Below are 13,344 nucleotides of genomic sequence, written 5' to 3' on the forward strand. Positions count from 1 at the left end.
CATTTATTTGTTTGCTTTTTGTCTTCATCCTGTGTGGCAATAAGCTTGTAAATACCATTGGGTTGCCATTAATTAAATAAAACATTACTTCAAACATGAGAACAACAAAACAAGTCAAAACATAAAAACAATGTTAACATAACGTGTCTGAAAAGGAATAGGAAGAAGCATATGCCTTTTTAATCCTACCTCTTTGCGTTCCCTAATAATTTTGTCCGACAGTATACATATTTACATCGTTTCATAGTAGAAGACAAATGGGAAATAATAACAAACCATATTTATTTTTATATATTCGAAGTTACTGTGTTTAAAATGTAATACAAGGCTGAACATGAATGTAAGTTTGTTTAACTAGGGTTCTGCAAAGATATTTTGTACATATTTGAGCTTCAAGTTGAAAAATATAGCAAAATACTACTACCGGGTAGTTCTGCGATCGAGTTGTCATCAGTAGTCTAATTGCAATGTACTCTTGCAGTTTTTTACCATCCGGAGTAGAGATAAAAGCTTCAACTACAGTGGGACCTCGCTACTTCAGAGCTTCGCGGTCTGTAATGGTTAAGAATTTTTTTTTTTTTTTTTTTTTTTTTTTGAAGGGGCGTCGCTTCGCAGATTTTCACTTTTTGCGGGTTTTTTCAGCGGAACGTTAGCAGACGCGGGATAAGGCGGCCAGCTGGATGGGACAGGGGAGGGCGGGGGAGTCGGCGGAGGTCACTCCCGGGCCGCGCGACGGGGCGAGTTCGGCGGACGCTGGGTCACCCTAATAAGGATAAGCGGTGCAGATAATGGGATTAATTTTTTTTTCATTTTTTTTTTGAAGGGGCGTCGCTACTTTGCAGATTTTCACTTTTAGCGGGTGGTTTTGGTCCCCATTAACCGCGGTAACCGAGGTCTTACTGTACTCACCCTCTGTGGTCACGATCCTTCTTTCAAGGTCGTATGGGTGCTTGGAATCGTATAAAATTATTGAATTTAATGTTGGGTTTTCAAGATTTGAAAAGTGCCTGAATCCCAGGTGAAGTGCTTATAAACGCTTGAAATAGGTGTTGGGCTATGATTAGGAAGCGAGGGTTTGGGCTTCAAATGAGGGTTTCAATCGTTTTATGGTTTCAAAATAGGATTGGACCACTATTTGTGGATTGAACTAAATTTAGGGTTTGAAATAGGATTGGAGCTAGGCTTTAAAGCTAGGGTGAGGTGTAAGTGTAGGAACTAGGGTTTGAGCTCCATGTTAGGTTTCTAAACTGAATGTGGTGGATGGTTTCCTCAACCACCTGGGTCATGCAGGCACCATTTCCTGTTGTGTGTCTTGGGCAAGTACAGCCTTGTGTGCCTTGCCTCGTAGGCCACTTTAACAAAATCTTGCAAGTGGGCGACGTGCCACCGATTGATTTGTCTTTGGAAGTGATTGCAACAATAAACGAAAGTAAAAAAATAAGCACTTCGAAAATTGTGTACTTTGTTAACCTCTTGTTATATTCTTCCCTGCAACTGCCTCTCACCTACCTTTCCTTGGCTCGCGGAACGCACTTCTAAGATTTTAGGTTCCACACCAATATAAATGTGTAATGCCCCTCCCTAACTGCTTCCAATTGGTGAGTAATGTTGAGCAAGACAATGAACAAACGAAGGCACCTCTGACCCATCCTTGTGAAAGGAGGCTTGTGCCCCTTCCTCGACCCCGTTCCCATATTCTTTGCGGAGGAATGGGACAGTCTTCATCTTGTGAACACGCATAGCTAGATTAATAAGCAAAATTGAGGGTTACGGTTGTTAGGAAATAAATATTAAACCGTTTACCAAATTGTTCGAATTAGTTATCTGACTCCATTAACCAAACAACCTACAGTCACCTAACAATGCGCGCTCGTTTCTTGATGGAAAAATGGACAAGAGACCGGCATTTCCACATGGGGGCAAATGTAATTTCTTAAACAATTTAGCTTAGTGAACTCCATCGAATATATGGCCAAATAAGCCAAATTAGTGTTGCTCGAGTCTCCGTGTCTGCTTTTCTCCTCGGCCCACGTTTTTTCCGCAAGCTAGTGTGCCGGCTCCTCCCATGGCGTGCCAGGAAAGACCCCACGTGTGGTCCACCCCCTCGCCTTGATGTCTGGAAAAACTCAAAACAGCAGAGCATTTATATGTCATCAGGGCCTTGTTCTCCAAACATCGCCTACCATCCCCTGTCAAGAGTAGTTATCAAAATTCCCCAGCCAAAACATTCCGCATTTGGAACAACGTAACCTGAAGCCCACTCAGTGAAAATCTTCATTGCACTCAATAAATGTACCTTGTATTCAATCGTATAACATCCCTTATAGTCAAATATATAAAATCCTTCACGGTTTACGGATTCCTTAACCGCATGGGTCGTCCGGACACCAATGAGGACGCAACTCTGGACTGTTCCTCGCCTGTTGTGGGGTCGTTGCAAAGTTGATCAGTACTACACTGTTGGCATTGGCATACAATTGTTCAATAAATTGGAGTATCGGTTAGTGATGAGATTGGGCTTTACTGTGCATGTGAGAGGCACAAAAGCGAGCCGATTTGCAGTCCTGTCTAGACGAGTTCAAGTGTTGACGTTGATGCCAAAGGTTCATTTTGTGTTTTTCAAGCATTTCCCCAAATGGTCTTGCTATGCAACCTAAGTGGGTATGGTCGGGTTTTAAAGAGTGCAACGCTGTGAGAGTTACCGTCCCCCAGAGAAGAGTTCAGAGAAAAAAAAGACTTGAAGCTAACAGTGACTTGACGATGCGGCTATCCACAGATCCTAAAAGAAGTTGGTGAGTGACTTTGAGGTGGACTGTTACCTCAGGTGCTCTGAAATAGAGGAAAAATCAGGTTTTGTGTGGGATTTGTATGAATGAGTCACAATTTACACACGAGTAGGAAGAGAAAAAGAAATGCGTCTAAAATATACTTATGATGCAATAGAGACACCTACATGCTACCGATATTTTCCGTTCACGATTGTATTCCTGGTGTATTCACTGCTCTAGAAGGCCTTGAGAATTGTCACCAGTTTCACAAACTAAGATTGGGTCAAAAAGATTCCTGACCCCTGCCCTAGCCAAAAACCAATTATAAAGAATTTATATTATATATATATATATATATATATATATATATATATATATATTCCTTTTTTTCCCCGAGAGAGCCGTACCACATGTAACACAAATTTCAGGGAAACCACCAAACCCTCTCTGCAGACAAATTCTAATTTTTCAGCACAATTTATTTCACTGTGTGACGTTAGATAATTTGAGAAAACATATGAAAGAATAATGCCAGAGCCTGTGTCCCATATTAACAAATATACCACTTTAAACATGTCTCCTCCTGCAATTACTTAAGATCGTTGAGGCGTATTTTGAGCTCATATTTTACATGAATGTTTCAAAAAACGGTGCAAGCAGAGTTCTTTTGAAAATATGTCACAAAATACTGCGAAGAAGGATACCGACGTATTTAGGTTTGGTGCAGACGTCGCTTGGCCGAGAGAAGTGCTATTTGTGTGTAGCTCTGCCAATCCCTGCCGTTCACCCAATTAAATTTCTCTGGAATTTCAGGCAGTTTACAATTGTTCTGTAGGTTTTCATCACAAAGTGTCTCAAAAGTGAACCTAAATTGGGTCTGTCTGCCACTCTCAGCCTGGAGGTAAAATCTTAAACCTAAGCCCAAATCGAATTTCGGGCTGAGTCAGTATGTTGGCGTCGAGCTTTTCTCTTGATGGCTTTTTTTTTTTTTTTAATTTTCATCCGTCATTGTTCATCTTTGTCTGTTTTTTTTTAACTTAAATTTTGTTACAAAAGACGGGCTTTGTCTGTATATGTTTTACTGTTATATATTGTAGCTGTATTGAGTATCAAGGGTTGAATACAATTACTAATACAAAAAAAAATGACGAATATTAACCTATTGGAAGGTCTGCATCAAAGTGGACTGTTCATTCTATTCCAACAATAAAAAATATATATATAGTGAAACATTTGTATTCATTTTATGAAATAAATGCATTGATTTTACCTACTTGCAATGATTATAATCTATGTAAAAGCAAAACAAAGAATAATGATTTGAATGGAAAGTTCATGACCTAAGCTGTGAGGAAATGCAATGAAGTGATACCCGAGAGTTGAGTGGGGCGCTTTTGATTGACACACCAGGACAAAAGCTGCCAGTCCTGGAAAATCCTCTGCTAAGACACACAAAAGAAAGCTAGCACACTTGCATCAAGTCAATGACAAAAAGATCCGAGGTCAACTAACGATACTCCATTAGACGATAAAAGCACCAGAAAAGACTTTTACAACTTTTATTTTCATTCTGAGCTCATCATTCATTGACAGCACAAACATTTTGGAAAATTGATACACATCTATACTGCTGTTATAACATTATATCATGCTCTGCAAAGAAAAGACTATTATAATTTAGGTTCTGAAACACGTGGCACTATCGAATATACAACCATTATACATGCAAACAATACATATTAAACATCACTGTATAATGACTCCACCTAAGTGAAAGTTAGTATGCAAGTACGTGGTCTCAAACTCACGGCCCCATTATAGTACTTCATGTAAAAGTTTAAAAGGGCAGTATTATTAAAAACCACTAGATGTTGCTGTATTGTGTCCTGCAACTCAAAACGAGTGATTAAAAGCACAAAGAATAATACTAAGGATAGAAAAAGTGAACATAAGATTAAGTTTTTCTCATTTTTTTACGTAACCTTTAAGTTTTGGGTTTTTTGGTACCTGTAGTTGCACGATGGCGGACGATAATGTCAGCTCACTTCCGGTTAGGCTCATGTTATGTCGAAGAAATTCAAATGCATCTATTAAAAAATGGCACTTTTTGAAATAATAAAACATATGCTAGTGGTTACTATTTAAATCAATATTATTATTTTTTTTTTTAAATATTAACCACTAGGAGGTGCCAAAAAATACACAATGTCCCTTTAATGCAAATGCAGCCCACGTGAATTATAGATTCATTTACGATAAGTTTATTCAGTTTTTAATATTGGCCAGATGAAAACGAAATTCATTATTTCGGCTAGTATGCACTCTTTACATCATTGTCGATATCGGCCAATCATGTTTCTGTTCTACACGCTTTAGAGCTGATCTGCTTTTGTGACAAGGAGATTTAGTAAAAAGGGCTCAAGAGAGGGCTTAGAAACTGGTTTGAATTACTTACATGAGGTTTGGGCTGTCCCCTGTCCTCTTTGTTCACTGGAGATCAAAATTAGAGAACATCTTATAAAAAAATAGATTGATTTTAAAATCATACCATTTTCAAGGACATCTTGTTGTGTGTATACTGTGCTACTACAACAGCTTTCCACAAATTAGAGGTACCGTAAATTCCGGACTATAAGCCGCTACTTTTCCCCCAAATTTTCAACCCTGCGGCTTATTTAGTGAGGCGGCCAATTTATGTAATTTTTCTAACAGCCGCCAGCGGCGCTCGAGTGCAAAAGGTAATATTTAGACCGGTGGAATATATGCGCCGAGGAAGACTGCAACTTCTTGGCTTGACTAGCGGCGAGAAATCTTTCACTAAAACTGGCCGCATGCGAAAGGCAACTTGATCGCAAGTCTGCCAGTGGATCCTGACAGCGTGGGGCAGCATCAAAAAATCCACCATCACCAACGGGTTCCGAAAATCCGGTCTGCTGCGTGACGGAGAGGAGGGCACAGAATCAGGAGTGGATGGGAGCATGGGACGACGTCTATAAGACAACGTTTCTTTCCGACACTGAGGAAGACGACTTTGGTGGCTTCAGTTCTAAGGAGGAGGATGAGGAAGCATTCTAACTGCGGGTTTACTGACTTCGCAAGCTAGTGTGCCGTTCTAAAGCGACTTTGAGCCTCCGGATTGTCCAAATGAAAACGAAAAGGATGACCCTATCAGCCATAGAAAGACAAGTTGATCATTCTAAATCCGTAATTTTAAGAATATTAAAGCTTTAGAAAACTACAAACTCATTCAAGTTGCCCAAGAAGGCCGTTATTCCAAGAGAGGACAGGTCACTGCGGAGGATGTCAATGGGTAATCGTTACCACACTGCAGTCGTTAGCCAGTTTAGTGCTAAACATGGTAAGGATCTTTCTCACCATACAGTGTCTTGTCGTTTAGGAGCATTCGGACTGAAGGCCCACACTACCCAACCTCTCATGAGCATAAAACTCAAAAAGCTAGAGTGAGCTTTGCTGAGGATAATGTGTGGACAAAGGACTGGTCCACTGGTAACATCCTAACGGCTACACGCTAATAATTATGATAACGGTTAAATGCTAACAAGTTATGCAAAAGGCTAAAAACACCTACTTACTAACGGCTACATGCTAGTGAGTTCACCTCAGTTAGGGAAGCAATTGTATTTTATTTGGGTCCGATAGGAGGCACTATGTTTGGCGACACATTGGAAAAAAGACTAAAACCAAAGTGTGTTTAAAAAAAAGTCAGTGAAAGGTGGAGGAATTAATGTCATGGTTTGTGGCATGTTTTCTGCAGCAGGAGTTGGGTCTCTTGTACAGCTACATGGCCTAGTCAATGCAAGCGTCCATCAGAACCTTATTCAACAGCACATGGTTCCTTACTTAGGTTTATTGCCCATTCAGACTGTAGTCTTCATGCAGGACAATGCTCCATGCCACACAGCAAAAGGTAAAAACATTGAATTGATGGCATGGCCTGTCCCGAGTCCTGATCTCAACACAATAGAGAACATCTAGAAAATCTTTGGTGACAAAGTTATGGTCAAGAAACCTATTACAATCCTCGAACTGTGAAGGAGGCTGGAAGAGGAATGGACCAAAATCACACCAGAGGAGTATGAGAGACGTGCCGAGACGTGTGAGAGACAATTCTTACCAATTGCTGACTGTTGTAACCTTCAGATTTTTTTCCCATGCCAGGTCATCATCATTCTCTAATTTCTATCAGTGTATTCTCCTGTTTTGCTCAGTGCGTTTACTGAAAAAAATGGTGTGAAATGCCTTTAGTCATTTTGTGAAAAAAGTGTTTTAGTACTATGATATAGACACAATAAAAAAATAAATGTGGAACGGTAAAGATGGTATTTCAAAATTATTCAGGTTTTATTTTTTACAAATTTTGATCTCCAGTGTATGTTTAAAATCCATTGATGTCTTCTGTCTTTATTTGGAGGGTCTGCTAAACTATAAATGGATCAATTTATTACAAATTGTTTTTCAGATTCTTAATTCTCAAATCTTATGTTGTGTCGACAAATTAAAAAAAAACATATTTGAGAACAGTGTAATGTTTAAATTTAAGCTTTTCTCATGAAAAACCCGATTCGGTCCGACTTAACTCAGACCCCATCTCCGGCGGCCCCCAAATCGAGTTTGAGACCCTTGCCCAATATGTTGCACACTTGACTCATTATTTTTGCCACATATTTACACTTGAGCCCAACCTTTGCAAAATGAGGTTTTATTATCATTTTTCACCCCCAGGTGACACAAAAACATAACATACTTGTGACCAATGTTCCCTCTAATTTTCCACGGGTCTGAGCGTTCACACAAAGCGGGTGAGCAACGCTTGAAACAACAGTGAGCCACCATAATCCCAAGTGTGGCAAGATAATTAATTATCAAGCATGTCCAAAACTTGACATCAAGTTACATTTTGCGGAGTTTTCGGCAATGCAAAATTATTTTTCTCTTTTGAATGAATTGACTCATGTTCTATTGCAAAGGTTGTACGGCCTACAAACGTCGTTTGTTCTTACAATTCTTTCACAAGGTATCCATTTCTTTTTATTTCCTAATATATTTTGTCGCATAATATTAACATTTTTGGGGGCTTATTTAGTCGGTTGTAAGATACAGAACTGTACTTAATCACATTTTTTAGTGGAAGTACAATGTTGTCAACAAGATTCACTTGATATACAGTAATTGGAAATTATTTGAATGCAACACAAACTTTTTATTCTTTTTTTCGGTGTTTTTTTTTTCTACTTTTTTTTTAATTCCTTAAAAATTCTCATTGTGTTTATTTTTTCCGAGCTGTTACTTTTTTCTTTTTGTTCTCTATTTACTTTTTTCCTACATATCTTTTTCTTTTTTTCTGGCTTTTATCTAAATTTTTCCTTCTTTTTTCTCTTCCTTTTGTTTCTTTTTTCTCAGCTTTTCACTACTTTTTCATTTTGGTATTTTTTTCTTTTTTGTTCTATTCCCTCCTTCCTTTAAGTCAATTTGTGCATAATTTTACTTAATATTTGGTCATGTTGGGATTAAAGAAGCAAAAACAACCTGAAGAGCCGTTTAGGACCCGAAAGAGCCGGTTCCTTTTTAGTGAGCCGAGCCGAAGAAGCCAGTTCTCGACATACTCTACTAACTTGACTCAACTTCGTTTGACTTCAAAATACCGCATTTAGGACGCAACGTCAGGGGAACCCATGTATTTTTACCTTCATGCACTGTAACTTTGACTTAAGTCGCTTCTTAATAAGTAATTTTGAGCCCTCATTTTTGTACGCTGGCTAGATTTTCTTGTGCGCTGAGAATGTGCGAGCAGTGTGCAATTGCGCACGCGCGCAGCTTAGAGGGAACACTGCTTGTGACTAACAAGTAGTTATCGTCTGTATCCTAGCTACTAACAGGCTAAGCTAGTTGTTTCACGTAGTGTGACGTAATTATCTTTCTACCTCAGTTGCAAACAACGGACGTACATGTAACAATACTCTGGATGGGAACCGGCATAACAAACAATGAACATTTTCAATCAAACTACTCGGAGACAGAAAAAGAGTTACACTCTAAAATGTAGCTACAATTTCTTAGGTTGATTTCTATGACGAACAAACTTTTCCCCCTGTAAATAAGGCCCCATTTAGCTTCATGTAATTACATTGGCACTCCACAGAGATAACATAATACATTAAACTGTCAGATCATTTTTCAAAAGTTGACATACGAGCTACTTTCCTTTGTATGTGCATGTCTTGGCCACTAGGGTACGTAATGCAGACTGTAAACAAAAATGACAAATGGTAATATTCAATTTCCAGAAGCAGTACAAGTATGTGTGATGTTTAAAGGGACACTGTGTAGTATTTGACCACTAGATGCCGCTGTATTGTGTAGACAAAAAACGAGTGCTACAAAGCAGAAGAATAATGACCAAAATGTATCATTTTTCGTAATTTTTTTGCCTATCCTATCACAAAGTTTTTTGTAGGTACTCGTAGCAGCAAGATTGCGGCCCACTAGTCGAGTGATAAGTTTCTATTTTTAATACAGGACATCTGCAAAAAATTGCATAGGATGCCAGTTTATTATACCTCGCTGTTTGTAATTTTGTCTATTATGCGCTGATAACATCATAGTCACTGTTGGCCAAATATATTGCTATCCTTCGATTTATGCACCCTTCAGGGAGAATCTGCTTTCTGTAACCTAGGAAATTTAATAGAAAGGGCTCGGATTTTTGAACTGGTTGAAATTTCTTTGGGTTCCCATTTGTTCTCCAAGCAAGTTCCAAATTCATCGATGTCTTCTATTCCTATTTTGAGCATCAAACTATAAACTTGTGAGCCACATTAGATGTAAAATAAGAACATATTTTTCAACCTACAAATCTTTCAAAAATGCACGTTTATATGATAGTATATGTATTTTTGCTTATTATTCCAATCGCTATTGTTTGTTTAACCACTGGGAGGTGTTGAATAGTACACACTGTCCCTTTAAATATAACTAATGTGATGTTAATCGTGGTTAAATAAGCACATTTGAGGAGTTAGCATTAAGCTAGCAGACTTGAACAAGGCTAAATCAAATTGAAATAAAAATCAATTCATTTTAAATATGTTTGGCATTACTTTAAAGAATGCATCTATTTTCTAAACATCCTCGCAAATTGCTGCTTGCATTTTTTTTCACAAAAATAAATATATATCGACTAAAAAAGAACAACAAACAAAAAAGTGGGATAGTGGCTCTTATATCAAAACAATTTAAATCAGGTCAGTTATAAAGTATGTAGAGGGCTTGATTGCCATGACAAAATGCTTTGTAGGCATTTGTGCTAGCTCATGCTGGCTGATAGCATGTCTAAAGGGGTCTGTGGTAGAAATTTCACTGACCCCCTTAACCGCCTGGGTCGTCAGGAAACCGCCGAGTACGCGACTCTGGACGGCTCTCCCCACTGCTGACAGATCCTGGCCTGAGTTTGTGTCAAGGCAAAGTTGTGTAAATTTACTATTCAATTTTTAATCTTGCTTGTGCATTTATCAAAACAGGATTTTTATATTTAGAGTGAATTGCCAATACATTTGTGGATCTGAACAAACGTGTGTAAAGTACAGTAATATGTAGCTTAAATTTTCAGCTGCAGGAAGTTCTTTCCATTACAATTTACGCTACCTTAATATTTGACATGGCCCATAATAAATGTTTGTAATTGATACATAATTCTTGCTCAAATAAACATTTCATAGTGCCCTGTCCCCTTAGGCGTGACCCGTAAGGGGCAAGGACTCTTCATTGAACAATGTGGTACGAACTAATGCCAGCTGCCGTTAATAACGAGGGGAGAAAAAAATGCACCGTCAAATCCTTAAAAACACAATATTAAAATTCAATCATTTTCAAGGATTTCAAGCCCCTGTACAAACCCTGAATAAAACTGTGACCAAGGCTAGGTTTACACTACAGAGCTTAATGCTCAATTCCGATTTTTGGGGTGAAATCCGATGTTTTTATGGGATGGTTCACATTTCCAAATAAATTTGACCTGTATGCGAATAGGTCTCCTGAATGACCGCCACAAGTGTCCCTCATGCGCAGAAGAGGACACGTGACGTCACAAGAAATGCACTCACATTTTCTGAAGTACTAATGAATGTTAACGCCGGAGCGTTGTCCCCCCAAATTGTGATTAAATCCAAAACCTTGCTCTTCTCCTGCGTGGTGTGATTTGAATGTAAATATTGTTAACTACCACTAGTAGAGGACACTAAGGCTTTGAGACATGTCGTAAATCTGAGATGCGATGTTGGCTTTTCCAGGAGTTCCAAAATAAACAAGTGTTTATCTTCCATGAATGTGTCCTTTAATGACACTGCGTTTTCATATGTCGTGGTTGTTGAATTCTTCGCTTCCTCCCGCCTGGTAAAAAGCAGAATAGTGACATGCTGCTCATAGATAACATGTAGGTCACATGAATGCTTCTCGACCGTTCACACAGCAGTCGGATTCCAAAAGATCGGATGAGTATCTGATTTAAGGATCGCATATGAAATTGGCCTGGGTCTGGTATGAAAAAAGTGCATTTCTTCCACTCAGACGGACTCTAACAGATCGGATACAGGTCACGCCCGTGCAAAAAAATCAGATTTCCCTGCAAGTGTCAACCTAACCCAAGACTTACCAATTTGCGTGAACTGCAACAAATGATATTAACACAATTACTCCTCTTCATCATACCTGGAATATAACACTCAAAAAACAAGACTACAAACACACAAATGCAACAAAACAGCATTGGAGGTGTGGCGAGTACAGCAAGAATTTGTGGAAAAGGAGACCTGTTCATTGTACTTTACCAAGAGTGTGTGTTTCATGCAGTCAGGCTGTGTGTTTGGCCTTTTTCTTGCAGGTCCAGTTTTGTGCTCTAGCACGCTTCTCTTGGTTTTTTGTCTCAAAGTGCTCTGGGAATGATGGTGAAAGGGAGAATGGGACTGCTAGCCTCCAGTTCCAAAGCAGTGAGGAAACACTCAGTGGCGGCGGCGGCATTTCCTTGCGCCTGCAACACCTCGCCGAGGCTATTCCACACGTCGTGAGCCGTACTGTAAACAAAAGGGGGGGAAATCACCGAGTAGGTATGTGGTAATTGGAAAATGGAAGTTTTACCACAAAATTAGACCCTATGGGTCAGACCCTTAAGAGTTGGTTGTATTAGGAGTTTGTAACTACTTCAGTGGTTCTCAAATAGTGGGGCAATCCCTTCTGGGAGGGCGCAAGTCTCTATTAAGAGGTTGTGGGTGTGTTTGACTATGGGGAACCCTTTTTTTCTTCTTTTTTAACTTTCCCAGAATAAAATGTAATTGAACATCCACTACACTTGGTGGTAGTGGGATTCTCAGTGGCAGAATGCTTTGTTAACATTTAGCCTCCATGCAGTGCATTAAGCATTGAATATGAAATGTAGACACCAAGTGAAGCAAGCCCTCATTTGACCCCATGAAAAAAATATTTAACACAGACCAGAGACAGACGAAGAAACAGGGTAAAGAGACAAATAAGTCTCCTTCTGTAGCACTTCGCTGCCACCTTGGAGGTAGGCGAACAAAGACCAGTGTTCTTGCTTTATTAAAAATGTTGGCAGCAGAAAGGACAAAGACAAATAAATTAAACTGCCACTAGTTTACAGGCTGGGGGCGTCGTTGCTGTCATGCACTTTCCGGACAAATTTTCAACATGTTACCTAGTGTTTACTATGTTTGTACTGTATTGTACTGTAATGCTAAATGTAATTCAACCTGGTCATCCTGAAAGGGGGATTGCCACTTGTGAGGTCCCTTCTCAAGGTTTCTCTTTTTCCTGACGCTGAGGTTTTGAGTTCTTCCTTGCCCGCATGTTGGTTTAAGATCAGGTAATTGTGTAATTGTAATCCTGTACAGTCCTTTGAGACATTTTCGTTGTTTTTTAAATGTGTTGAAATAAGTAGATTTGGCATGATCGAGGTGATGTTCACATCAATATCGAGCCATCTTTGTTTTGTCCTCACCAATATTATTTGATCACTTTAAAAAAAGATTAATTTTGGGGCCCGGGCGAGAGGATTTCTTCTTCCAAGGGGGTGCACGACAGAAAATAATCTAGAAGCACTGAACTACCTTACTGTGGGCTTGTGCAGACCTTTAAGACACTCTGTGATTAAGGACTATATAAAAAAAGGGGACTCGACTTAATTTTGGGGAAATCCTATTGCATGACTTGTTTAGGCTCTAAATTATTTTAACAAGTTGTGTTTTGTTTGGATTATATGTTTTTGATTTACAATATGTTAATTTCAAGGTTGTTTTTAACAAGCCACTCCATTTCTGATTGATTAGAACAAAAAGAGTGATTTTAAATATACTGCCATTTGAAAGGTTTTAATGGAATAGCATTCTACAGCATATTATCTTACCACACTGTCACTGTATTGTGTAGTGCAATCAAAAATGAGTGCTAAAAGGCAACAATGAAGAATAATTATGCCAGTTCCCTCAAGGTGAACCCCATGATATGAAAAAAATGCAAATTTCTCAACCTACGAGTATTTGAAAAAATG

At 38.9% G+C, this 13,344-nt stretch overlaps 1 protein-coding gene across 5 annotated transcripts in view; it reads right to left on the reverse strand.

Moving 5' to 3' along the window:
- Positions 1-4,313: 4,313 nt before the first annotated feature.
- Positions 4,314-13,344, reverse strand: part of ttc7b (tetratricopeptide repeat domain 7B) — a 51,138-nt gene continuing 42,107 nt past the window's right edge. For all 5 annotated transcript variants that reach the window (XM_088353936.1, XM_088353937.1, XM_088353934.1 and 2 more), the window contains one exon: positions 4,314-11,854. In XM_088353936.1, the coding sequence (XP_088210062.1) occupies positions 11,634-11,854 (221 nt within the window). In that variant the 3' untranslated portion in view covers positions 4,314-11,633. The remainder of the gene's footprint in view (positions 11,855-13,344) is intronic.

The sequence above is a fragment of the Urocampus carinirostris genome, chromosome 15 (genome assembly GCF_059441175.1).
Source record: "Urocampus carinirostris isolate Australia breed hairy pipefish chromosome 15, RoL_Ucar_1.0, whole genome shotgun sequence".
Classification (NCBI taxonomy): Eukaryota; Metazoa; Chordata; class Actinopteri; order Syngnathiformes; family Syngnathidae; genus Urocampus; species Urocampus carinirostris.